The sequence below is a fragment of the Branchiostoma floridae genome, chromosome 7, assembly GCF_000003815.2.
Source record: "Branchiostoma floridae strain S238N-H82 chromosome 7, Bfl_VNyyK, whole genome shotgun sequence".
In the NCBI taxonomy this organism is placed as follows: Eukaryota; Metazoa; Chordata; class Leptocardii; order Amphioxiformes; family Branchiostomatidae; genus Branchiostoma; species Branchiostoma floridae.
In genome coordinates this window covers 6939354-6967103 of record NC_049985.1, presented here as the reverse complement: position 1 = coordinate 6967103, position 27750 = coordinate 6939354, and the positions used below count along the sequence as shown (strand labels likewise).

Sequence of the window (27750 nt, the reverse complement as noted above, 5' to 3'; positions counted from 1 at the left end):
ATCTGTCATTATTGGCTGAAGCAAGCAAATTTCAATCAATCTCATGTCGTGGAATTCAGATTTTTTGGAAAGATGGCAAATTTTCGTCAGTCTCAGTAAGACGTCACTAACCTGTGACGGAGGGACATGTCCTGGAGACAGCTCTGACATGTCATGTATGTGTACCTGTACTGTAGTCATTGCTCTGTTGGTGTCTCGCTCTGTGGCCATTCTAACACTTGCTTGCTGCTTTTATGTCTTCTTGTCCCTCCTTGCAAAACTGTGGAACTCACAAACTATGGTAAGTACTTTGTGTCGCTGTTGATTCTCCTTTTGTGACTCTCCAAGTTTGAAGTTTTACATATAGAACATGAACTTTTGTGATAGTTTTAAGCATCATTGAGTTTCAGAGATTTGGGATGGACAATCATACAGTTTTCTCATTGTTTGGTTTCTCTGATAACTGGTATTCTTTGATAACCATCCAGTCTCAATAGATCTTTAGATTTAGAATCAATCATATTCTAGCTCCAGTGTGCTCCACTGATTGTATCCAAACAGAATATAACTTTTCAAAATTTGCTTATTCAAAATTTGAAGTCGATGGCTCAGACCTTTGTTAAAGACAAGAAGGCAATCTTCCCGACCAACTCCCAGCCACAGAGACTTACCCCCAACCATGTTCTGCAGAGGGTTGGAAGGTTTGGTCAGCTAGTACCTGTGACCAGCATTAGCCTGTTATCTTTGAAAGTAGAAGAGGCCTTTTCCCCTCCATACTGAATGTGAATTATTGTTTTGATTGGTTCCTGCAGGCATTCCATGGAAATCAGTGCCCCTGTGCTGATCAGTTCCAGTAACCCCACAGCTGCTGCCAGGATAGACTCCAACACTCTGTCCTCCAGTGCACCATCCTCATCCTCACCTCCTACTGTACAGGTAAGAACCAGAACACACCTGTTAAATACCTGTCACACACCTGTTACACACCTCCAGTGCACCATCCTCATCCTCACCTCCCACTGTACAGGTAAGGAACAGGACACACCTGTCACACACCTGTCATACCTCCAGTGCACCATCTTCCTCATCACCTCCTACTGTACAGGTAAGAACACGCCTGTCACACACCTGTTACACACCTGTCAAACCTCCAGTGCACCATCTTCCTCATCACTTCTTACTGTACAGGTAAGAACCAGAACACACCTGTGACACCTCCAGTGCACCATCCTCCTCATTACCTCCTACTGTACAGGTAAGAACACACCTGTCACACACCTGTCATACACCTGTCTCACCTCCAGTGCACCATCCTCATCATCACCTCCTACTGTACAGGTAAGGACCAGAACACACCTGTCACACACCTGTCATACACCTCCAGTGTACCGTCCTCCTCCTTACCTCCTACTGTACTGGTAAGAACCAGAAAAAGCCTGTTACTCACCTGTCACACACCTGTCAAACCTCCAGTGCACCATCTTCCTCATCACCTCCTACTGTACAGGTAAGAACTAGAACACACCTGTTATACACCTGTCACAAACCTGTCACACCTCCAGTGCACCATCCTCCTCATCACCTACCATACAGGTAAGGACCAGGATACACCTGTCAAACACCTGCCACATACCTGTTATACTCCTGTCACACACCTGTCAAACCTCCAGTGCACCATCCTCATCCTCACCTCCTACTACACAGGTAAGGACCAGACACACCTGTCACACACCTGTTATACACCTGTTACACAACCTATCGTGCACCATCTTCCTCATCACCTCCTACTGTACAGGTAAGAACACACCTGTCACACACCTGTCACACACCTGTCCAACCTGCAGTGCACCATCTTCCTCATCACTTCTTACTGTACAGGTAAGAACCAGAACACACCTGTGACACCTCCAGTGCACCATCCTCCTCATTACCTCCTACTGTACAGGTAAGAACACACCTGTCACACACCTGTCATACACCTGTCTCACCTCCAGTGCACCATCCTCATCATCACCTCCTACTGTACAGGTAAGGACCAGAACACACCTGTCACACACCTGTCATACACCTCCAGTGTACCGTCCTCCTCCTTACCTCCTACTGTACTGGTAAGAACCAGAAAAAGCCTGTTACTCACCTGTCACACACCTGTCAAACCTCCAGTGCACCATCTTCCTCATCACCTCCTACTGTACAGGTAAGAACTAGAACACACCTGTTATACACCTGTCACAAACCTGTCACACCTCCTGTGCACCATCCTCCTCCTCACCTCCCACTGTACAGGTAAGAACCAGACACACTTGTCACACACCTGTAACACCTCCTCATCCTCACCTCCTACTGTACAGGTAAGGGCCAGACACACCTGTCACACACCTGTTCTACACCTGTCACACACCTGTCACACACCTGTCCCACCTCCTGTGCACCATCCTCCTCCTCACCACCTACTGTACAGGTAAGAAAGAGGAACACACCTGTCAAACACCTGCCACATACCTGTTACACACCTCCAGTGCACCATCCTCCTCCTTACCACCTACTGTACAGGTAAGGACCAGAACACACCTGTCAAACACCTGTTGCACACCTGTTACACACCTGTCACAGCTCCAGTGTGCCATATTCATTATCACCTCCTACTGTACAGGTAAGAACCAAACACACCTGTCACTCACCTGTCACACACCTGTCAAACCTCCAGTGCACCATCCTCATCACCTCCTACTGTACAGGTAAGAACCAGAACACACTTGTCACACCTGTAATACAGGTCAGAACAGATCACATCTGTCACACCTGCAGTGCACCATCCTCCTCATCACCTCCTCCTACTGCACAGGTAAGAACCAGAACACACCTGTCACACACCTGTCATACCTCCAGTGTACAGGTAAGGACCAGAACACACCTGTTATACACCTGTCACACAGGTAAGAACCATCAGAGACCTGTCACACAGGTAAGAGCTTACCACACTGTCTGACTGAAACAAAAACATATGCAAAAGTAGCACACACATGCACATGCTCATTCACTCACACAAATAGACATACACACACAAACAAATGATGAAAATCTATGAAGAACTTTTTTGGTGTCTTGTTGGGAACATGTAGCACACTAATCAATGTCCAGGGGACACAGTTTCCTTGCTCCTCAAGAGTATACCTGCTTATCTTAGAGGCCGCAGTGCTCGTCAGTCAAATTCCCAGCCTGTGTAGTCTGATATGATCATCAATCATAGATTTTCCACTGGCTGGTTCAGATCAGGACAGGGGTTATGTCTCAAGGATGTGTGAAGACAATTGACCTCTCAGGTCTTCCTATTGATTTCCCTGGGAACTATTCTTGAGAAATTACATGGCACAGGTCATCTCAGGACATCATCTTAAAGAAAGGTAAAGCAGGCGACCTCAGTCCGAGGACAAGGCATGACACTTTTCTATTAGGTAGTAGTGCAGTGCAGCTCCGCTTTTTTTAACAGAGCATACCTCCAAAATGATTTTTTTCTACATTGTGGAAAATATCCATGCTGTACTGACTGCATTTCAGGTTGCCTAAATATTCAGTTCCATAGATGTCAGGGTCGTCTTTCATCAAGATAACGTGTCCTACGAGCGCTATCTACCACTCAAAAATCAAAACCACAGCATGTCCAGAACATGAGATAGGAAAACAAGAAGTTCTGCTTCAGTACTGTAGAAAGCTGTCCACTATCTAATTTGACCTTCGTTTTCCTGATCCCTATCCTTCTCCCAAATATAATAAGTATCCATCCACGGCTTCTGGAGTGTGTGTTTTCTAGACAGGCAGACACAAGAACAAACGGTACCAAAAACAAGATATAGAGAATTCTGTTACGCAATCAGTTAATGTTCACTTCGCTTACATTGTGTATGTAATGGTGTCTATCAGACACAATCATCAGAGGTTCTGACTGGAGTTCTGCCTCTTGCCGCTACACGTACCGATCTAGGTAATGATTTCACCTCAACCTTCACCTTCCCCTTCTTCCCTGCCACCTACGTGGAACTCATATCTCCCCTTTCATGAGATTTATCCCTGCCTTTTCATAAAATGGGAAATATATTTGCTGGCTGGATCCCCAATGTGTTCTAGAAGAATGAGACAAGTGATCCCAGGCTGACCTCCGGGCAGACACGCAGGCTAGTATTGTCCTCCCCACCTGATCCCCACATGTCACTCCTGACCTCACCGGTGATTGACAGCATCGTCAGAGGTCACGCTTTTGTTCCCTCTGACATCATGATGAATGACTTTCATGTCAAGGAGCAGCCTGAATCTTTAAAAGGGACAGTCATGCATAGGCTTGCTCTTGTTTTGTGGCAAGGCTAGATGTTTCATGTTATCACCAAGATCATTTTTAGTGTAGGGATGACTTCTTACCATAATGAATAACTTTCATGTCAAGGAGCAGCCTAAATCTTTAAATGGGACAGCCATGCATAGGCTTGCTCTTGTTTTGTGGCAAGGCTAGACAGTGGATGTTATTACCAAGATCATTTTTAGTGTGGATCATATTTAATGTGCTTTAGGGATGACTTCTTACCATAATGAATAACGTTCATGTCAAGGAGCAGCTTAAATCTTCAAAAGGGACAGCCATGCATAGGCTTGCTCTTGTTCTGTGGCAGGGCTAGATGGTTCCATGTTATCACCAAGATCATCTTTAGTGTGGATCAGATTTAATGTGCTTTAGGGATGACTTCTTATCTGATAAAGGTGTCACAGACAAGTTATAGCAAGGATTGCACATTCCAATGCTTTGTGGTGAAAATTGAGAGGGAAGATTTTGATCTTATGTACCATGTGAGTTAGGCCACATGAAAGGGATATCATGTTTTGCTGACTTGTTTGTTAAGCTGGATAAACTTGAGTTTGGAGTCTTTTAATTCTATAGTAATAGCACATGAAAATCAGCTGAATTGATTAGTACATTATAAACAGGAAGTTCCACTGCGTTACTGCAGAAAGCTGCTAGGAGGCCCATTGTCAAACTTGATCTTTGTTTTCTTAACTGCTGCCTACCAAATATCTTGAGGATCTATCCACAGCTTCTCTATTTATGCTGTCCACAACACACACACAGACACACAGACACACACACACACACACACACACACACACACACACACACACACAGACAAGCAGCACCGAAAACCTTCTAGGCAAAGGTAAGCACCACAATTGTACCAAGTCCTGTATGTAATGTTTACTTCAGTGAGTATGTACACGAACATACCCATAAATGTAGGCCTTAGGACAGTTTTAGTTATGATCAGCGTCTAGTCAAGATACAATTTGTAGGACAGGTAATTAAGATTTAATGACATTTCCCATCCCTCCAGGGTGCAGAAGCAGCTGCAGCAGCGGCCGCCACTTCTCAACCTGAACCTGCCCCCTCACCAGGCACTGCAACTGTGAGTCTGCACTGCATTTTTATGTAGCTAGACACTCAAATATCATAACTTTTTTGGCAACACCTCAGGGACAGAGGCATTTCTTGAAGGAATACGTTCACTTTTGACAATTGTTTTGAGAATTGAAGGAATGTAGTCCATATTTTTTGGCAAAACCTTATTAGTGTAGTTTTAAAAAAAGATGTAGCATCACTGCAATCCTTAACATATGCTGTAGTAATTTATATTCTTCTATCCTGTGCCATTTTTTTAGCTGGTCCAATCTAAATCCAAGAATGCCTTTGTTAAAAGTTGAAAGATTTCTACCAAGATGTGAATGCAAGAAGGGAGGTATTGGTAAACTAGAATGGCTTTTAAGATGCTGCAGTTCGCCCAATATTACATCTTGTCCATTTTCCACTGGTACATTTCCGACAAAATGAATGAATTGGTGGATATGATGACATTGTGTAATTTAGTCCCTATGACAAATAAACATTTTGTGGGTTTGTTAGAATTTGCAGGCGAATGGCCCAACCAGAAAAAGCACAGCAGAGCCATCATCACCCACAATAGTACCTAACCAGGGGCCATCCAATGTGTAAGTATTGGGATTTTTTTAAAATCACAGTAGTGCATTTATAGGTCATACAATTTGCTTTGTACCCTAGGGGTACTGTATTTCAAGGTCCCATAAAAGTAAAAAAACTCAATATTCTCAAGTCAAGTTAAGTCAAAGCCTTTATTTATTCTCAATGGCTAAGTCCTTCCTTTGTGTATTTCATATAAACACCAATTGTAAACAAATCTACAAAATTATCTCTGTCATGTAGGTACAAGTAGGACTTTAGAGAAAACAGGACTACATTGAAGACACATACATTTGTATGACTTTTGAAAAAATTGAATGGTTCACAAAATGTATTGATGAAAGTCTTTTCCTCGTCCTTTTGTTTGGTCTTCCAACTTTCTCTTTGTAACAACATAGCATAACATTGGATTGCAATGTCTCAAGTACATGGGTGAACATGTGTAACAACAATTATGCGATAAACCAAGAAGAAATACATCTTTACCTATTGTTTATGTCTTATGCTTAGCATACATGTCCACTAAACACTGAGCATATGCTTCTTATACTAACAAATACCGTTCTGTAGTGTTAACTCATGTATTATGTTGCACTGTCACAACAGCCTAACTTGTTTCAATCTCCCATTGGGGATTTAAGATTAACAATTACTTTTTGGTTTCAGCTTTTCTTGCTGGCAAATCAACCTTTCTATGCTCTCCTTCTCTGTTTCTTTCTTGCACTAGAGACATTCAAAGGAACTGTAGCCTTAGGTATTATTACTGTTACAAAATCTGTCTTGTGGGCGGAGGTGCGTTTAGAGCATGTAGAGAGAACAGTAGTTGCTGCAATTTTCATCTCCTATTCCTATTTCAGGTGTGTGGCCAGGCACTTGCACAAACCTCAGCATATCAGGTTGGTTGCTATAAAGATCTGGACCTTCCCCCTCCCCCCAAAACCTTACTAGCTGATGCTGCAGTTTACGTTTATCCCACAAGGAGGCTCTTGTGACAACAAAGTCAATCACTTTGAGTGCTTTCTGTTTTCTGGTGACTTCAAGTTATGGACTGGACACTTCAAATTAGTTGGCACAGGCCTAAAGAAAAGGACCAAAATCTAGTTTTTGGACCAAAGGTTTGCACCCTGCACTGTCTCAGGCCAAAAACATGTACAGGTGTCGAATACGCTAGATCACTGTATGGCATAAAAGTGGACCCTGGGTGCATTCCTGTATTTGTGACCTGGGCACATTCCTATCTTTTGCCCTGTAGCCATCCTCCTGGGATAAATGTGAACCCAACTAACATGCAGCAGGTACTAGCTCAGCCTTCCAAACATTCACAACAACATGGAGGGCGTAGTTTGATCCGTGCTGTGGTTCTCCGTGACAGGTACGTAGCCAAGTACTCATACAAGCCCCAGAAGAGTGACGAGCTGGAGCTGAAGAAGGCTGACATCTACCTGGTGTGTGAGAAGATGCAGGACGGCTGGTTCAAGGGCACCTCGCTGCGCACCGGGCAGATGGGCATGTTCCCCGGCAACTACGTACAGCCGCTCACCAGGTATTTGTTTGTTATTTGCAACCTTTCTTCTTAAAACAAATAGTACATTTTTCAAAAGTAAGGTGCTAAGACTAGTACTTTTACAATCTACAAATATTGCACAGGGAGTAGTAAAAAGTACTTTTGTCTTCTATCACATGAGTAAGAATACATTTGTCCAGTACAACTTGAACACAACTTACACAAGGAAGTTGTTTTATTTCTCACTGATACTGCTGACAAAGCAGTCCCAAACATAAAACAATCACATATCATAATCACATATACAATCATCATAAATCACATATACAGATAGATACAGTCAGGCAGCAAAAATAGCCAACTCACCAAGCTGCTGTGCAAAATAGAACCAGTCAGTATTGCAAACCTGATTGAATCATTGATGGGTCCCTGTGTGTGATATCACAGAGCTGTGACCAGCACTGTTACATTACATGGTTGCTGCTAACAATTCAGTCCCAAACATCAAACAATGTCACATAAATAGATCAATACAATCAGTCAGCAATGATGGCAGCAGCACCAAGCTGCAGTGCGAAATAGAATTGTAAATGCTAAAGTCATTGACGTGTCCCTGTATGTGATATCACAGAGCTGTGACCAGCACCACGCCCACACGCTCCACATCGTCGGCGCCAGCCCGCCCCGCCTCCTCAGCACCCCCCACCCGGCCCACCTCCTCAACCCCCTCCGCCAGGACTACCCCCTCCTCCTCAGGCAGACCGGCATCTTCCAACGCTTCCAAGTCAGGAGGGGGACCCCCTCCGCAGATAGTGGTGACGGCCAGCACTGCTGCACCACAGCAGGTGGGATAGCATACATTATCATACACTGTAGCCTGTAACCTTGGAGTGGCCTTCGAATCACACCTTGAAATGACCATCAGGTCTTGTTATGTGGTGACCATTAAGTAAAAAAAAAGTATGCTATACTTCTACTGCTACTGTACTTTCCTGAAGCAGTATACTGACATAATGTTCAAAGTACTAGTTTGTATAACATTAACTAGATCGTCTATACTGTTAGATTAGATTGGATTATATTTGTTGTTAGATTTAGTAAATAGTAAATAGTGCAATAGTAGATTGTCAAACATTGTACCTGTTACATTTATTACATGTACTTGTAGCAAAGCTATTTGTGGAACTGTTACAAAATGCCCTGTTTGCCTTTCTCCAGGTTCTGGTGGTGAAGACGTCTACTGGAACATCTCGAGTCCCCGTCCCCGTGTCTCCCCCCGCCCAGCTGCAGTCGGCCCACCCCCACCGCTCCTCGGTCCCGGTGAGCCGCGTCCCCCAGCCCTCCCCAGCAGTGCAATCCTCCCGGCCTGCCAGCAGTACGTGTGTAATCCATGGCAAGACTACAGTCGCCCAGGCCCGCGCCCTGGCCCAGCCCCAGAACAGGACTGTGGCGCACATGCGCGGCATGAACGGAGCCCACCACCCACAGGTCAGTTTGGTTTGGTTTGGTTTGATACAGATCTCCTCTAGTGACTGATATGTCACTATTCTTCCTGGAGTGTTCTAATTACATGTAAGATCAATTGTCGTTTCTACATAACATTTGTCTTTAAGTCAAGTTAATTCTTGCTGTATTGACTATAATTGTAAATTACACATTTTTAAAGCGTAGAGTCGATTCCGAGTCACCGCGAGGGTTGCTATTGTCATAATTTACAAATGGTTTCAATTGTTTTCAATTACAGGTCCAAGAGATTTTATACTTTTGAAATATTTCTAATGCTATTTGAACTTTCTAAATATTTTCCCAGGTCTGTAAAACCTTTGAAATATTCACGATGTGGAACAGAATACTCCTAACAGTTTGTAAACAATGGTAACAGCATTTTGCCATTATTTACCATTTTCTACCATTTTTTGTAATATTGGGTCAGTGGGCTAGGAAGAAAGCAATTCACACATCCTTGCAATGCGAAGTATGGTTGGGTGTCATGTCAATGGCTTACCACAAAGGACCCACCAGTGCCCATCAGTGAAATCTAAAAATATACCAGGCAGACAAAAGGGGCTAACTTTTATGGGGCAATGAATTAATTCTACCATTTGGCAAGGTTTACCATTTTTTGTAAATATTTGTAAAAGTGAAAGAATCCTGCAGATATTTAAAAATTATTGTAAATAAAGACATTTTTGTGTGATCTCTTTCAAAATGTTTCCAAAGTATTCAAAGGAATTCAAATAGATTCAAAATTCCATATTAATATTTTTGAAAAATTATAATTGTTGGGGCTTAGATATTCTTTTATTCAAAATAATTCCAACTTATTACAATTGTCTAAAAACCCTCATGGTGTCTTGGAATGGACTCTACTGTCATATCAATGTTTTAATATGTTGTTTTGCCATGCTTGTATTTTACCGTATACTGTAAATGCAGAAATTTTCGCAGTGGTTTTATGTTCACGCTTTTCACGGTGGCCACTCCACCGCGAATTTAAAACGACCACGAACATTTTTCCATGGCAGTAAGACACTACATTGCATGTTGCAACCGCGAACTTAAAGCCACCGCGGAAAGTCCTTTTTCTCGCTACGCGAAATTCAATTCCCGCGAACTTATATGCATTTACAGTATCACGGTTTAATAAACCATTCATTCATTCCTTCAGGTGGTGACGGTTCCCAACGCGCAGGTGCCGCCCCAGCAGCAGCCGCCGCGGCACCACGTGAGCGTGCGGCCCATGGTCCCGGGGCAGGTCCTCATGAGGCCGGTGGCGACTGTACCGCCTCAGCCGCAAACGAGAACTGTTCCCGTGCAGGCCGTGCAGCCCCAGGCGATGAGACACGGCGCGAGAGTCCTGGTGCAGCCCTCCCCCAACCCCCGACAGGCACATTCCCAACACGGCGGGGCCATGCAGAATCCCCCCGCCTCCCACGCACCCACATCCGCAGCGGTGACCGTCACTCCGCCCAACATGACGGCCATGCCCGACGTGGTGGCCAACGCTGGTCGCAGTTCCCCGGAGGGTGCAACAGGGGGCGCTGCTGCTCCACCTAGACCAGAGCGTGTAAGCAATCTTCTTGGCAATGCTTCTGGGGCTAGCCTGATAGCATGTTATATGTTCGTTTTCCGATATGTCTAGGAATTCATCAAAGTCTTCTTTCTGTTATGTAAATGCACATACCCGCTCTCTTGCACTTATTGCCGTCTGTTAGCCTGTCATGGGGCAAAACTTTTTCAAGGGGCATTTTAAAAATCTAAGTTACATAAAGAACGGTTACTTTGAAACAAGAGGGAAAAGAAAAACATAATCATGGATTTTAGTTGGGCAAAAGGAAAGTACCAATGATTGTTTCTTATAGTCTTGTTTTTTTTTCATCGGTACCTCAGTCTGCAGAAGGACAAAAAGGAAAACACAATCTTGGATTTTAGCTTGTTGGGCAAAAAAAAAGAAATCATTGATTGTTATAGTTTTGTATTTTTCATCCGTACTTCTGCAGAAGGATAAGAAGGAAGAAGACAGGAGAAAAGGAGGCTTCATCCGGAGACTGTCCGGTGCCACGGCTAAGAAGAAGACCTCCAAGTCTGGCTCCCCTCCCCCCGACTGCACCCCTCCCCCCTCCCCTGGTGCTACTGCGGCTGTGCCTCAGGACGCACAGCAGTTACTCGGTGCTCAGGGCGGGGACCCGGCACAGGTAGCACATGGCAGGTAAGGAAGCTTGTTCCTGAAAATAATTTCATCAGGTTGATTGGTAGGTCATAGGACATAGTAGTTTTCTTTTACACTACCAGTTAATTTTACCTTAGCTGACATTTCGATGTCAGTCAGACATCTTTCTCAGAGCTTCTAACTGGAGTTCTGCTTCTCGCTGCTATATGTAGCCAATGTAGGTGGCGCTTTCGTGGCAAGAACACTATCCCAAATGTGGCTGAGTCAGCAGGTGAGAAAAACTGGTTGTGTAAAAGATAACTCTTATGTCCTATGATCTACCAACCTGATGAAATTATTTTTGGAAGGTTGGTACATAGGATATAGGAGTTTTCTTTTACACAACCAGTTAATCTCACCTTAGCTGACGTTTCGATGGGAGGGAGATAGCTGGAATTAATACATGGAAAAAAGGGAGGGAAGGATCACTATTATCTGTGATGGCTAGAGCTTAGGTGGCATTTAGAAATTTATGAATACCTTAAGTGTTTCACAGGAGTATGAGATCTTGTTGAACCCTTGATTGGTCTTGAATGCAAATATAACATGATATTGCAATGGGAGATTTATGATGTGTGTGTTATGTTGCCAAAGCATCCAGGATTTTAGTTGATTAACATGTCTGTTTCCTGCCAGGTCTGGTTCCCTGCCAGTGGACACAGACGGCCAGCACAGCCCTGAGATCCACCACCACAAGTCCGCTTCCCTGGACTCAGGAGTGGTCCCCTCCCCTCTGGCAGCCTCCAATAACAACAACGGGGCCACCAGTGGCAGTGGGGCTGCTGCAGCAGCTGCAGTACCAACAACTCCCAACAGGAGGCCACAGACTGCACCCCTGGTCAGGGAGAGGTGAGTTTATGTGTACATGTAAAACCTCCCTTCACCACAACAAACCAGCTTCACAGGCATGCGGTGCGACAAGAGCTGGTTATATTACACCGAATGCTCTGTCACACCTAACATTTACACATCTACAAATGTAGCTGCAAGAGTTCTTCAAATTTATGAAGAACATGCAGCCAGAAAAGCATCCTGTGATCTCTCAATCTCGTGTCTGCTGGACTATCCATGAGGCCATTCGATGCTACACAAATAGCAGTTGGTACATGTAACTCCACATAGTTTTCTCAGGAACAGTTTAGTAAAAGGTTGTAAAAAATAAGATTGTGTACCTACTAAAAAAAACCAAATTGTTGATTAAAGATTTTTAAGTCTTTTTACAATTGACTTATACTTTTCCCCCATGTTAAATTGATTATTCTTGTTGTCCCGCAGGTTCCGTGCCGTAGTTCCGTACCCACCCCAGGGAGACGCTGAGCTAGAGCTGAAAGTGGGGGACATCGTGTACGTGCATAAAAAGCGCGAGGACGGCTGGTTCAAGGGCACCCTCCAGCGAACGGGCAAGACTGGTTTGTTCCCGGGAAGCTTTGTGGAGAGCTTCTAGAAGTTAAAGTGTAACAATTACTAGATGCTCTTATATGCATTCTCCAATGGAGAGCCTCACCCAATGGCCTATACAATATACCTTGGGAGACTCTGCTAAACTGGACCAAGATTTCCACATTTGGGGGCTTGGCCTCTAACCAGCTGTCAGCCAATCAGCTTTACCTAAAGAAAACATTTAGGTGATTCTCTGATTGGCTGACAGCTGGATGGAGCCCACACCCACAAAAGTAGAAAGTCAAATTTAGAAGAGCCACCCCAAAATTTTGTGTAGGCCACGGACGGGGCTCTGGGAGAATCTTTTAGGGATGATGTTTAGCTACAATCCACAAACATGTAGCTTCTTTCCCTTTCCAATATGTGCAGGGGGCACCTCACATGCAATTCCTGGCTGCTTCCCCAAAAAATTGTGACTTTAAAACCATGTTAGTGTCACAGTGCTTTTAACATAATTCATGTACAGGTCTATCAATCATCTATCTCAAGAAAGTTACACACACTCTTTGGGACTTGTAACAAGTGCAAACTGTGTCCAATCTTGATTATGCAAACAAATATCAATGTGAGTAAATGATAAAGGATACAGCAATCTGTTGGTTAGTAGTGATGTTGTGTAGTGACAAACCTGATGTACAATATCGTGATGAGGTTTTGATGGTGCTAGAGCTATCACCCATTTTGTGAGAGCGTGAGATGTCTAACATAAGGGAGTATCACATTGGACTGTGACAAGTTGTGTTAGGAAATTGTGCCAACTTTGCAAATTTGCACCAATTTTTCCTTGACTTGTTTGCATTTTACCTTGAATGCAACATCTAAAATACCTAGAGAGACAATTGAATCCATACTTTACCATGTGTTACCCAGCACCAAGAGACCATGTCTAGCAATATGATAGATGTTAAACAAGGACAACTGCAACATCTTGAAAACGTCTTATTTGTACAGAATGTAGTCTGGTGTCACATATTGTGCCACCCATTAATGGCATTTTGCAAAAAAAATTTTGACTTGTCAAAAGATAATGAAATTGGAGGCAACAAATTATGTAGGTTTTGCCACTTTTTCAAATTCCTGGCACAATTTGGTGCAGTCTAATGTAGATACCTGCTTAAGTAGGAAGGGTTTCAAATGTGGGTTTCAAATGTGGACCAGCGTGAAGGGAGAAGGAAATCGTAGGAATATCGTAAGTAAGAAAATCCAGAATCATGTCTTATTGTAACAAAAACTGCCACTTACTGCCTTCATGGTATGATAATTCCTTCTAAGACACTGTAACAAGCAATGTGATAGTCTTGTAATATCAGTTTTACGTCATGGAAATATGTCTTCATGACAACCTCAGAGACAAAACTTTGTTACCTTCCATGTTCAGCAATGAAAACTGCAGTAAGAAGTGTAATATACTATCATGCATCTCCTACAGAAGTGTATTATAGTTACGTAGACTAGTACCAAGGCATATGCCTGGACTTACCATAAAACAAACTGTAGCCTCGAAGAATGCTGGGACTGAGGCTACAGTCCATGAAGTCAGGACATTTTTTACTCTGTTGTAAGATCTTTCCATAGTTAAGCATCCCACAGAAAGCCAACAGTTGTATATTTGTTTTTAACATACTATTTATTGTACGTACATTATGGCATACGTGTACAAGATACAGCACCCATACATCCATGCAATACTAGAGCTGTACATGACCAGGTTGGGATATGCCGTCGCCATGTAAGAATTGCTGCCAAAAAGATTGTATACTATTGTACATGTATAGGCTATGCAGGTAGCTGCATAGTGCCATTTTTTTTTACAACAGGCTAGGGGCAATGAAAAGGAACCTACAATGTAGGAAATGGGTACCAGCTTTTTCTTGAAAAGAAACACTATGCTTAATGTTTTCCCCTCTGTAACTGCTGTTTGGAATGAGATATCATTTGTACTTTACTCTTATCCCTGCTTAAGTACCACATTTGCATTGGTTCCAGGGTTAGGCAGAATGTTGAATGACAGTGAACAGAAGACAGAAATCAGTGCTTCCTTGATTACAAAAAAAGATCTGGCCTACTTAACCAGAAGTTTTCAATGCAAATTTCCCCTCCAACCTCTGTGCATCCATAGCATCTAAAATAGAAGGACCTTCTTAATATATATAAGCATGTTCACTGTGCACAGGTGAAAGGTTGAGGCCCCTGATGTGTACTATTCTTCTGAAAATAATTTCATCTGGTTGGTAGGTCATAGGATATTAGAGTTTTCTTTTAAACAACCAATCGATGCCTATCAGACAACTTTCTCAGAGCTTCTAACTGGAGTTCTGCTTCTCACCGCTATATGTAGCCGATGTAGGTGGCACTCTTGCAGCGAGAACACAATCCCAAACGTGGCTCAGTTTGTACCACATGGTCAGTTTGTTACTGTCTCGGGGGCCTTCACCTTTAAACAGAGCATGTGCAGTTGGATCTGTGAACATGCTTATATTAAGTAACTCTAGCAGTTTCAGTGAACCAAAATGCAGTTTTCCCATCTGTGTCAAAGATAATTTTGTCTCATGATAACAACTCTTTGTTCAAAATGTGCCTATATTGTTGATGAGAACTTTTTTCCTGTCAAGATACTTGGGTGTACCTTTCTCTCGCTGTGCCTTGCATTCTGTATTTGCGACCAAAGTATTCTGATAGCAATTCAACGTTGTTTTTGCATCCATGCATACACCTCAGCACCACGAAAGTAGCAATGCCATATGTATCAAATTTTTGTTAAGGTCCTTTTTTTCTCTACAATCTTGTTAACATGTACTAAGAATTTTTTGGCAATGTCTCAGGGGCAGAGGCATTTTTAGGTTGATATTTCTCAAAGGCTGCATTTTTTCAGCTTTTTATTGTCCATCTCTGTTCTTTTGAGATGCTGCTATGCTCACCCATCAACTGAAGTAACTGTTTCTCATAATCATGAAGTTGCAAATTTTATGCCCAACATTTTCTCACTTCAAGAAAAACATGATGGCTAAGATGAATAGTATCTTGAGAAGATGATAAATGATTAGAAGTGAATGTCAGATTTTGCTATTATTTTCTGTATTGATCAAAGTTCTCTTGATTGAAGAAATTTTACAGACCGATTGGGAAGGTGTAGAAATTTATTCCACCGGTACATGTATGATATTGATAAGTAGGTGAGAGAAAAAGTGTGTATCTGTAGAGATGAGTAGTTACAGGTACACTGTCATTGCCAATCATAGCACTGTGTAATCAATTGTGTTACAAAAATAAACCAATTTTACTAAGAAACAGCTCGAGTTGTGTCTTGCCTCTTGTATTTAGACTTCATCGGGGATAGTGTAAGGAATATGACTTGTATTGATATCAACAACACAGGATAGACATGAGATGTATACAGCGATAGACATACCAAAAGTAAAAATCGACAAAAACTATATCCTTTGACTGTTGTAGTCAGAAAGAAAACTACTGGAGCTAAGGAAGGTAGTGATTAACAGGACAAAGTGGAGAGATTTGAAGAAAAACTGTTCCAACACAGTGGACTACTTCATCCTGAAAGTACATGTAGTAAAGTTCCATGCTCAATAGTATACACATAATAATCATGCACACACAAGCTTCATTATTTCCCTGGTGTCAGAGAATTTGTTCCATGCTGTCTTTTAAACCAAAATTTGTTGAAAGTTGTAAGTCAACATGATAATGATGTCCCTGACCAGTGGAAATACATTTGTACATGTACATGCAGCCTGGGTATCACTTCACCTTACCTATCCCTTGACCTTCTAGCGGGTAGTTGAGGCACCATGCAGCCTGGGTATGATCCTCTTTAATACCTAAAACATTGAGCCAGCGGCCGCTTAAGAAAATGGTTCCCATGCAGGCTAAGTGGAAGGGCTTCTGGACGATAGATTTAGTTAGGCTAGAATTCCTGTTGTCGTCTTCTAACTGAATGCATTTCCAACTTGTCTTTGCCCGGCCAAGTCCAGTGTCAGAGTCTGAAGTTGTTATAGGTTCTTGTTTGCAGCATCTGTGCTTTCTTCCTTGTCACTGTTGGTCCCCTTGAGGATGGTGCCTGCCACGATGCCAGCAAAAATGATGGCACCCAATCTCTTGTTAGAGCTGAACTTCTTCCAACAGTCCTCTGGTTTGTCAAACTTCGCAGTTGCAACCTGTGGAAAAGAGGCAAATTTACACTTAAGGCTAAGTACAAAGCGTATTGTTTTTGTTGCAGATGATTTCTTGATGCTAGTACAATGTAGTCAGTATGTGTACTTCTAAGTAATAAAGTTACAGGTGCCTGTACCTCAACTATCTTTGGTCTTTAATGATGACAAAGTATAGATAAACAGTTATAGATAACAGTATCTTATGCAGAGTAACCATACTTCTGATAGGATCTCATATCAGATATACTGCTGATTTTAACGACCATGTTTTCATCTTTTTCCATTGCAATACTAGTATTTTCATCTCTAAGAGTGCCACAAAATGGTATAAACTTGAGTGTAAGTATGTGCAGCTACTGTACAGGTACATTGGTAAGAATGACTCACCTGGCTGTACAGGTGAGCACCTGTCATTAATGACTCACCTGGTTGTACAGGTGTGCACCTGTCAGGCCCACAGCTGCGTAGTACGGCCATGTCTGCTCACACATGAGCCCACTGAGCAGCAGGCCCAACACCATCGCTGCGCTGAACCCTGACAGCCATGCCCGAGTGTCCTCCCCAAACCTTAGGGCTGTGGACTTCACACCGATCAGCATGTCATCAGCCTTGTCCTGGAATTATCACAGAGAACAATCGCTTACAGTTAGACTGGTACCTAAACTTTGTCATACTGTGAGACGTGTTATTATTTTTAGGCCATGCTGACTTAAAGATATGAATGACATTCACTTATCAATTTTCATCCGTTCCAAAAAAAAAGGGTTTGTTACTGATAAATTTGAACTCATGGGCAGCCAACGAAAGCAATACAGGCTTCGCTATCTCAACCCTCTAACTACAAAGAGATGTCACAAGTTAAAAGCACCATCTAGCAGTGGTTATCAGAACTGCAACAACTGAAGTGACACAAGTTTTCAAATGATTGCTAGTACTTTCCTCAAGTCCAACATCTCAGGAATACAATAAGAATACATGTATGAATAATGAATACATGTGTATCATATCACCTGATGTGCATATATGGTATCGTACACCATAGTCCATGCGGCAGCTCCGAGATACAGCGGAAGAACAACTGACCAATCACAGCTTCCTTTGACAGCGGCCCATCCCAGCAGAGCTCCCCAGTTGATAGTCAGACCTGTACAAGAGTGCTGGATTTAGTGTTGTTAACTGCATTTTGTCCTGAACAATTATGCAGACCATTAATTAACAGCAAAGTCAACAGTTGAAAATATGATATTGTGTCATTGATACCAGAGAATTGTTGATTCTCATAAACAAAGTCCAGTCATCTTCATCTTGTTCTTTCACAACATTGAGGAAGCTAATTGTACTTGCAGCAATTTTAATGATAAAAGGCTGTGAATCACATAAAGGGGTGCCTAAGCACTGTGTTCTAAAGGCTGTGTTCTTCATAATATTTGTACATTTTTGCTTCATCTGTTTGTTTGTTTTTATAATCCTAAAAATGCAAGAGACTCACCCAGTACCACCTGTGGCCAGTAGGTGACTCTTTTGAACAGTGGGTAGGTCGAGACCAACAGCATGGAGGAGAAGCCTAGAAGCACACTGGGACAAAAACAAAGGGAGTTCTTCATGCCATCAAAAAGTAGTAGTCTTGTCTATCATGAAAACACAACTTCAATATTTCTAATAAGAGGCAAGACTGGCTGACTTGCCTACCTGTGTCATGGATCCCAGCATGCAGCAGTATAATCAAATACTGGATACTACTAGAACAACTATTACCACTATGTGACAGCTAGCTGTAGGAGTTGGGTGGCAGCAGGATGTATATGTAGCACTACACTCCAAGGAACAGTACAGCCTTTACTCTTACCTGTAGGAGTTGAGTGATCGCAAGGTGTACAATGGAACACTCAGCTATCCCCAAAGGAACAGCACAGCCTTTACTGGGCTGTCTTAACTTAGAGAATGCACAGCAGGATAGTAAGATACAGAGAACTGCACTTAGCTGCCTTCTTACCTGTAGGAGTTGAGTGACAGCAGGATGCACAGCGCAGCACTCAGCTGTGCTCCCAGGAACAGCACTGCATTACGTTTGCTGATCTTGCCACTAGCCAGTGGGCGGGACCGCGTCCTAGCAACCTAGAGAAAGAAATACATGTATGTGTTATCTTTAAGTACTCAAACCACACATTTGTAAAACTAAAATGTGCAACATTACTCAAAAAGTTGTGTTGTATACGACCAAAACTCAGAAAAGCATACCAACAGCTTTTTTTGTTACCTTCTTGTCTATATCCCTGTCCCATAGATCATTGATGGTACAGCCAGCTCCCCTCATGATCACAGATCCCAAACCAAACAGGAACAGCAGACCAAAGTCAGGAAACTGTCCTGGTGTGGCCGCCATGCCAATACTCCACGCACACGGCCAGAACAACAGCCAGGAACCTGAAGGAAGATTTTAAAAAATGATTGCGTCAATGATAACAGAGGTATTGTAGTCATTTAGTGTGTTTATTTGTTTGTTTGTCCTGGCGTGTGTCTGTAGTTCAGTAGCCTGCCAGGATGTAAGGCAAAAATGGTGTAATAGGATATTACTTGGAGAATTGGATATCTGGTTTGGCTATGCTCCAATGTTGTAGACATGTAGGAAGTGATGAGAACTCATGAACACACCCACACATGTCTGGGCATTAGCAATAGAATATGCAGCATTTAAATTTTGTGGCACAGTGACACTCAAGTTTGCAGCAGAATCTTTAACTTCTACAGAGTACTTTGACATTAAAAAAAAGTGGATAAATTTTGGACCAGCCTTACCTATGGGCTTGTCAAATCGAATGAGCTGTAGATATGGCCGCACATGTTTAGGACTTTGTTCCACAATTTTCCTGGGGTTCAGTGTAAAGTGTCGTCTGCTCTCATCCACATATGGAGGAACAAGGAGTCCTGATGAGTCCACCCCAGATAGCCATGGGTTCTGCAGTGGACTACGTAACAAAATTTTTGAATGGAATGCTGTTGGTGCCCTATTGGAAAATTGTCCTTGAGTTCTTGTGAGAGATGAAAGTTCAACCTGACGGCGTTCTGACAGTCCATGAACAGAGTTGTGTGTATTTCTGGAGTATTTGTTGCTCGTCTTTACATCGTGTACGTTTGACAGACATTTGGAAACTCCAACAGGGTTACAGCAAGTAGAAGGTAGGAGGAGTTTCCGTGACAACTTGTTCACTGTCAAGGTCTTGGTTATAGAGTGCACGGCAGGGTGTTGAAGTCTTGGTAGAATGATATAGGCCATGGTCAAGGTTACCTGAAAGAAACATCAAGCATAATTTGCATGTTATGTTCATTGTCTGGTTGGCAACCTGCTTTTTAAAGTGTTTTATTGATAATGACAATTGCAGAGTCAATCTGACACACAGACACAGACAGACATACACACAAACATATGCACACACCTAACACACACACATAAGCATGCACGCACACGCACACACACACATGCGCGCGCGCGCACACACACACACACACCTAACAGTTATCGATATCAACTCTGGACGACTCCTGTCCTGTCCTGTCTTGTCCCCACGACCGAGACCCACGCCCCTCCTACCTATACTAATGACCCCTGCCCTTTCACCTTTCACCTCAAAATGGCGGCCTCCGGTGTGCGATGGTGAGTTTCGCTTCTGGTTTCACCGATTTTGACAGTTTTACGTCCTACTTGACATCATCTTGAACGCTAAATGTTACTTTGCGATGAAAATAAGTGTGTAGCAGTCCCTCTGTCAAATGGGAGGTCTCGGTTCCCAACGAAAACACGTTCAAAAGTGAACTAACAGCATTCATGATAACGTTATGCAACCTTTTCCAAAAACAATCGGAGAAAAATTATTCAAACCGTCTCAGACCTCATTGAAATGTCTCACTGTTTCCAAAATCATATCCAGCTGCTTGAGTAACTTCTATCAGTGTAAAATGATGCATAGTTCTTTCTTTTCCTGTCAGCCTTGTGAAGTCTCTCATCTCATCCAACCGTGTGATGGTGTTCTCCAAGTCCACGTGTCCATTCTGTGTGATGGCGAAAGACGTGTTGAGCGAGGCCGGCGTGTCACAACCCAAGGTCTTAGAACTGGACCACATAGAAGAGGGGCCTCAAGTACAGGTAAGGAAGTTATTATTTTGTTGTTGTTGTTTTCAACAGAAATCCTCTTCTTATTGTCTTTATGTAACAGTCAAGTGCTAATTTCACTTGTAACATCCATTGGTATAATACCGGTCGGTTTACTGCAATTTCTCAAGCAATGCTAATTTGGCAAATGATCAACGCATCATTTTCTCCAGTTACATGTTGCTGTTACAGCTTACCTTTGCCACTTCTTCTGTGTAAATTATTTTGTCTCTCTGGTCCTGCTAAAAACATAATATCGTAATTGGAACACACCGCGGAATTGCACGGAGAACGGGCGCGTGGTTGGAAGGGGGTGCACTATACCGGTCGAACGAAACACGGCACAATTAACTGCCGCTATGTTCCTTTATACATCCTCTGTTGTTCCTTTCTTTCCTGTTAGTAGTTGCACAAAACAAAAATCTGCATGAGCATACAAAAAGTCATGAGAAAATGGGCGTATACTGACAAGAATTTTCATTTAATTTTGGTCCGTCACAACCGCTATGACGTAAAACTTTACTGCTGGCCGTAGCATTAAAAATGGCGGGAAAATGGCGGCGTACGTTCAATTTGACCCATTCAGCCGTAGATCCGCGGGCGATAATGCAACGGTTCCTCACACTTTTACACGAGTTGTAGGTCACCAAAAGAAATTCAAGATTGCTGTTGAATCATGCTCATCTTGTGCCGAGAGCACATGTGATTATTATCTACAAATCTGGCGATGAACGTGACAGTGTGTTTGTCCCACGACGAGCTCGCCTGCCCCGAAAATGACCTGAAAACTTTTGGCCTTGTTGTCTTCGAATGCATTGTTATCGATGCTTTGTAAATTATGTATTGGACACCTAGATGTCTGAAGTGTGCATACCTCAGAAATAACTATTGTTGCATGTGTAGATCTCTTTAAGTTCCACTATTTTTAATCGACCGGTATAAGGCTTATGACCGGTATTATGCCAGTGCATGTTACTCACAGTGTCTCAAAAAGAGTTTTATAACTAAAAAGCTTTCACTAGGCTGCTGGCTTATGACTGAGCTAACGCTTTCAAACCTTGATATGTAAAAGTATCCAACAGAGGGAGAAGGGTAATGACCCCATGTGCTTTGGTGAAAGCACAAGCCATAGCAAGGCCCCATTGCATTTCTAGTGCATTATGTATCTTCGGTCTGAGGTGGCCCACTTTATCTTTAACATACACCCAGAGATTTACACATCTCTCAGCTGTCCATCAGTCTAAATTTTTGGGAGCTACAGAAGATCTGACAATCAGTTTTCTCCACCTTTCTCTCAGATTTTTATGTTTCACTTTCAAGTTGTGGCCTTTTCATTATTTGATATCAACCTCCCATCTTTTCCAAATTGCCTATGGCCCTACTTACTTCCCCACTCAATGGTTCCCTCCTGCATGATAGTTTTGGCTAGTCCTGATGACCTCCAACACGTGGCTGTACCACTTACATTTTCTTTTCTTTAGTGTCGCTAGGATGTCTTTGTACAGACCAATGATTTTCTTGACCGTAATTAGTAATATGCAGCATTTGAGATGAGATCTCTTGAATCTTCTGGAAGCATTTAATTCTTACGGTTACATCTTTTTCTTCTGATTCTTCCAACAGGATGCATTACGCGAGCTGACTGGTATCAGCACAGTTCCCAACGTTTTTATCAGTGGAAAATGTATAGGGGGAGGAACAGACACTGCCAGGCTATATGAAACAGGAGAACTTCAGCAATTACTCACAGAAGCAGGGATTCTGAAGAAACAGGAAGATTCTTAGCTGGGATTCCTTAACACGAAGTTGGTACTCGTACACTGGACCAATACTGGCCTTGAAAATGACTTTGAACCATTACAGAAAGCCTATACCCCTGTGGACCAGTTTTAGACCTGAACCAAAACAAAGGACCATCTAATATCCCACTGCTGCCACCATGTTGACTGTGCTCTGATGTCCTGATGCCTCTTCATATGCTTGGTGAAAAAAGTAGTGTGGATGCTTGCTTGAACATACAACACAAAGTCAACAATACTCTATATAAACTTAAAACCTGAAACGTCTAATAGAAATCCCATCTGAATTGTAAATAAAAGTTGTAATGATATGTTGATACACATGAGGTTCAAGTTATCCTTTTACATTCATTCTCATCTTTTTAAGTTCCAGTAAGTATTATTAACTTATTATGGTTACTATCAGGCAAGGGAAACATTGTTTTTACTCCATTTCTTCTTCCGTTCCAAACAAATAAGGTCAATGAAAAGTTACAAATACCCTGTAGTGTTTGGTAACCTTACAACTAAGCAAGTGGCAGGATAGAACAGGAGGGGATGGTTGCCATACATATGTTTCAGTAAGAATGAACAGGGCAGTAGTTTGTTAGGCTAGATCATTTGAAGGTAAACAATATCTAGTTGCTTGCAATGTTATTTTCAGGATTATGTGTTGTTGAACCTCCTTAGTTAAATACCAGCTGTTAGTGGAGAGAACTACATTTGGATGAGGAATCATGTACTTGATATAAGCAAACTTCTTCTATGTGCTAAAGTAGCATGAATGAATCACATTTCTAGCAGCCCTTCCACTAGCCAGGCCCAATCAATCCCTGATAAAGTAACACAGGTTATGTATAAAATGTGGTGGCAAATGTGCCTTAAATTAATGACAGTAGTCATGCACCTGACTTCAGTGTTGCACTTACAGTATATGTTTGTATGCTGGAAAACAGATCTTCTCTTCAGTTGTCCTCATTGTTTTTAAACAGACGAGTATATCATTTTCTGTTTTGTTTGTTTGCTATCGTAGATTAACTATGGCAGCAGACGTTCAATGATTGTAACTTGAAAGTTTATTATATCGGCCTTTCCTAATTTCGAATCGACTTTGCTTGCTTGAGATTTAGGCACCAGCCACTCTGTTGTGTGCCATTGGTTCCTGCTGTCAGGCCTAGCTGTCGACCACCCTGTAGACGGCCACAGTTCCACTGAGGTTGCCGACCACCAGCAGGAGGGGGGTGCCGTCAGGGCTCTCAGCAGCCGGCACAAACCTGAGGCCACGGAAGGAAAAATAAAATGTGAATGTGTCTGGATCTCACTCACTCACTCACAAGTTCCATAGCTTTTCAATCAGCCGGAGGTTGATCAATCAGCCATAGGGGCAACACGACAACTGTCATGCTGACTCAACAGGCTTTTAGTCCCATGGTGGCGCCTATCTCCTCTCCGGGGCATGGTAAATGATGTAAATCACCGTATGGCTGATACGAGACAGAGGTTCGCCAGGCCTCCGTCCGGGTGATTTGTAGTGAATCACCAACTCCAGACAGAATCCAGATCTACTTTAAACTAAATGTTCCATTGTATGTGTGGTGCACAATGTAGGTTCTATGCTATAATCTAAAATTAGCACAAATCCAAAGTGACCTTGTTGACATTGCTTATCCACAGTTTTCTCTTTGTGGTCTGTTCATCAATCCCAGATATCTCCCTCCCATATATTGTGAGAGTAGCGAGCCAGTAAAAATCCTGACTACTTTATCTCCGCAACTCAACCTCTGCTGGGAGAATACCTCCCATATGATTTTGTAGGTCATTCCTTTAGCAGTAATCTGACCAGCTGTCCATGGATTATACCACACTACTTTCAGAAATGGTATGTGGCCCAAAATGCTGCAATACCTGAAAGTATTGCTAGGGGGTGTATGCTTGCAACCCCAGTGGCCACCACATACCACACCACCATCCAAACACAACAGAAAACTGAACCCTTGCTGGAGGTAAACCTCCTTCCTGTGTTAGATATGATACTCACTTCATGCTCTCCGGATCCAGATCTCCAATGTTCCGGTCGTTGTAGGCATCATCATAGTTTTTACTGATGTCCCCTGCCCGGAAGATGCTCTCAAAACTACATACAAAAATAAGAGATGGAATCAGGTAGCTTCGGACGGGCTCTGAAACCACAAATTTGTCCCGGTGAACTGCTGGATACCGGGGTGTACCCCTCAGTGTTCCCCACGGGTAGGTCACGGCGTCTATTTCAACCCAGTGCCCAATCAGGCCCCCAAAATACCCAGGGAGCCAGAAGGTGTCTCATAGGGACATGGAGAGGTCATGTCAAAAATTGCATGTGAACTGCCCACCAGGGCCCTCTGTCCAATTGAGACCTAAGTCTTAGCTTGTATGATGCGGGATTCATGCAATACACGTATAGATTCATGGAATATAGATTAAGGTTTTGAAAAAAAAAGTTATTATGAAAATCATGGCCTTCCTGAGCAAGACCAATTAACTATAATGTTATATTTTGAAAATTTGATGATTAAAAGGAAATATTGTCTGACAACAGCATGATTTCAATGAAATTTTCAAGCAGATATTGGGTTGGATGATTGTAATGTTCTGATCTGACTGACCTGGGGATTCCTGTAACAGCATCTACAGAGTAGATCATCAGGCTTGAAGGTCGCTCGTTGCCGATGATGATGACTGTCTTCCCGTAAACCTCTGCCACAACCAATGATTCTGTCTCTGGACCCTTGTAAGAAAGGGGAGGGGGCAATGAAACAATATGACCAAGAAATGCAATGAAGAAGATCTCATATCTCTCTGAGAGAGATGCTTAGATTTTCAATATCTTGTTTAATTCTTGCTGATTCTGCCCATGGATTCTACCACTGGCTACCATAAGGCAACAGACATATAACAAAGAATCAAAGATACAAAATGAGATAACTTTAGATAACCTATTCTGGGACCTTTGACCTAATTTCCTATCAGTGTCCCTGATGTAATATATGCATGTAAATTGGATGGACGACATCACCAGAGGTGTGATCTTTGGTCCAAAATCAAGGGAGCTAACTGATGTACCCAGTGCCTCATTACTAATGCTATTTGTATACATGAGATCTTACCTTTTTCTTGGAGGCTTCATCTTTCTCATCCATGGGGCTCTTATCGGGGTTAGCGTCATCAAACTCACAGTTAAAGATGAGAGGAAGATGACGTGTGTGCTGGAGTTCTACATCTGCGCCACTGTCCCAAAACTGGTGAAAAAAATTAATGTTGATGCAATGCAGATGCATAAATATATATGTGTACAAATTATGGCTGGCCTGCAGATATTACAACAAGCAAGGTCAAGAGATCGAAAAGAATTTTAGTTCTTCCTGAACAATTTAACGGTCTAAAATCATCCAAATTACGGAGTTGTAGAAGTCTGATATGTTATACATGATTTTAACGTCTGAACAGATACTTTCATGAATTTTAGTTCTTCCTGAACAAATTAACAGTCCAAAATCAGCCAAATTACGGGGTTGTAGAAGATATATGATTTTAACGTCTGAACAGATACTTTCATATAATCTTCACAGAGTCCAATTTCCTAAACATCAAAAGTGGAAACGATGCTTTACTTTACCTGTGTGAGGTCGCTTGCCTTCCACAGGGAGAATCCTCGGCCCCCAAAAGCGTAGAACTGCTCATATTGGCCAGGATTGGAAGCTGATTTCCCGTCGTAGTTACTAAACCTCAGAACACCTTAACACAGAAACGAAACCAAGAAAATTCATGATTTTTACTGACAGCTAAGGATAACTTTTCGAAAGCAACACTGAAAAAGTAAGCTTGCTTTTGAGAGCCCCCTTGTGGTGTGGGCGCATCCCTTTTCTTGGTATAAGTGCAGTTTTGAGGCCCTGGTTGTAAGAGAGGGGTTCATGCAATTCTTGATCCCATCTTATCAATACTTGCACTGATTAGATGCACTGGCTATATTAAGTTCAAAGTCACGTACCTAGTTGAGCATCATCCTGCAAGGCAGCAACAAGAGTCTGGGGTACAGTAGGGGCCACAGCACCATCTGAAAGAAATGTAAAATTGAGCTGATTGAGTTTAGAAATTGGATAGATGTTTTGGCTTGGTGTACTGAGATTTTGGTGCATATCTGTGTTGGTATGTGTCTGTAGTTACAAGTTTGTATGTGTCCATAGTTATTGTTAAACTTCAGACTTGCAGGAAGTATACAGTTCAGAGTTGTTAGAACTAGTAGTTGATAAGACAAGACAGACAGTCCATTTAAAAGGCTACTATTAATAATAAATTCACTGGAGGGTACTTTTTGGTCTGTCTAATTGTCTGTGTTTTTGCAATTTTCCATGTGCCATTCATGCTCTCTAGTTGTAAAAAGTTAATCAAAACCTCATTTTCACAGTCAAGAAGAGATAACGACAAACTATAAATATATTACTGAGCCATGAGATCATTTAACTCATGTATGACTTCATGCCTACTTGTGATAAAATCTTTTCCTTTCCATTCGTCAGTGATGTCGACTCCCCCTACAGTCAGTTCACGGCTGTTCCCCTCATTTGCAGTGGCGAGAAGCGTGCGTGATCCCACAGTAAAGGACACAACATCATCAGGCTGGTAGAGCCCAAAGATTGGCCAGTTCTGCATCCTTATTCCTGAGAGAGACAGAGTCCAGATTCCATCAAAAATTGCATATTGGTTGTAAAAAAAATTGTATGCTTGCTATGATACAAGGCATAGTAATTAAGTATGAATGCCTTTATGATTTTGTAATAGAAACTGAAGTTGAGTGCAGTGAATACAAAATGTTGGCAGATCTTTCTATATTTTGCTAAATTTGTCTGATTTATGCCCACCGCCATCTTTGTCGCTCGGGTCCAACATGTAGTTTGCCCAGTTCTTGGCACCCAGCGGGTAGATCTCGTCCACTATCAGGGTGGTGAGGTTTACCACGGCTATCGCATTGTTC

At 42.4% G+C, this 27750-nt stretch overlaps 4 protein-coding genes across 5 annotated transcripts in view; 2 read left to right on the top strand and 2 right to left on the bottom strand.

Annotated features, from left to right (window-relative positions):
- The window catches only part of LOC118418951 (E3 ubiquitin-protein ligase SH3RF3-like), a 70474-nt gene extending 56712 nt beyond the window's left edge, over window positions 1-13762 (top strand). Inside the window, exons 8-18 of one of the 2 annotated variants that reach the window (XM_035825094.1) lie at window positions 792-915; window positions 5355-5426; window positions 5921-6006; window positions 6853-6891; window positions 7368-7538; window positions 8131-8344; window positions 8718-8987; window positions 10168-10566; window positions 11000-11208; window positions 11845-12057; window positions 12484-13762. In XM_035825094.1, the coding sequence (XP_035680987.1) occupies window positions 792-915; window positions 5355-5426; window positions 5921-6006; window positions 6853-6891; window positions 7368-7538; window positions 8131-8344; window positions 8718-8987; window positions 10168-10566; window positions 11000-11208; window positions 11845-12057; window positions 12484-12652 (1966 nt within the window). In that variant the 3' untranslated portion in view covers window positions 12653-13762. The remainder of the gene's footprint in view (window positions 1-791; window positions 916-5354; window positions 5427-5920; window positions 6007-6852; window positions 6892-7367; window positions 7539-8130; window positions 8345-8717; window positions 8988-10167; window positions 10567-10999; window positions 11209-11844; window positions 12058-12483) is intronic. The other variant, XM_035825095.1, reaches the window with a different exon arrangement.
- Window positions 13763-16632: 2870 nt separating this feature from the next.
- LOC118420364 (4-hydroxybenzoate polyprenyltransferase, mitochondrial-like) lies at window positions 16633-20377 on the bottom strand. Its single transcript, XM_035827160.1, has 8 exons — window positions 20330-20377; window positions 19614-20103; window positions 19075-19241; window positions 18811-18932; window positions 18307-18392; window positions 17828-17961; window positions 17243-17431; window positions 16633-16820 (listed from the first exon to the last, which is right to left on the bottom strand). Exons 2-8 carry the CDS (start codon window positions 20089-20091, stop codon window positions 16656-16658), a joined length of 1341 nt encoding a protein of 446 aa, XP_035683053.1. The 5' UTR covers window positions 20092-20103; window positions 20330-20377; the 3' UTR covers window positions 16633-16655.
- A 40-nt stretch (window positions 20378-20417) lies between these two features.
- Window positions 20418-23084, top strand: LOC118419804 (glutaredoxin-like). Its single transcript, XM_035826402.1, has 3 exons — window positions 20418-20469; window positions 20802-20958; window positions 22588-23084. Exons 1-3 carry the CDS (start codon window positions 20447-20449, stop codon window positions 22747-22749), a joined length of 342 nt encoding a protein of 113 aa, XP_035682295.1. The 5' UTR covers window positions 20418-20446; the 3' UTR covers window positions 22750-23084.
- Window positions 23085-24755: 1671 nt separating this feature from the next.
- The window catches only part of LOC118419803 (mesenchyme-specific cell surface glycoprotein-like), a 10039-nt gene continuing 7044 nt past the window's right edge, over window positions 24756-27750 (bottom strand). Inside the window, exons 6-12 of the mRNA XM_035826401.1 lie at window positions 27638-27750; window positions 27263-27436; window positions 26767-26832; window positions 26395-26513; window positions 25886-26017; window positions 25385-25506; window positions 24756-24876 (exon numbers count right to left, since the gene is read on the bottom strand). The exon at window positions 27638-27750 is cut by the window's right edge and continues 1 nt beyond it. Of these exons, the coding sequence (XP_035682294.1) occupies window positions 24777-24876; window positions 25385-25506; window positions 25886-26017; window positions 26395-26513; window positions 26767-26832; window positions 27263-27436; window positions 27638-27750 (826 nt within the window). The 3' untranslated portion in view covers window positions 24756-24776. The remainder of the gene's footprint in view (window positions 24877-25384; window positions 25507-25885; window positions 26018-26394; window positions 26514-26766; window positions 26833-27262; window positions 27437-27637) is intronic.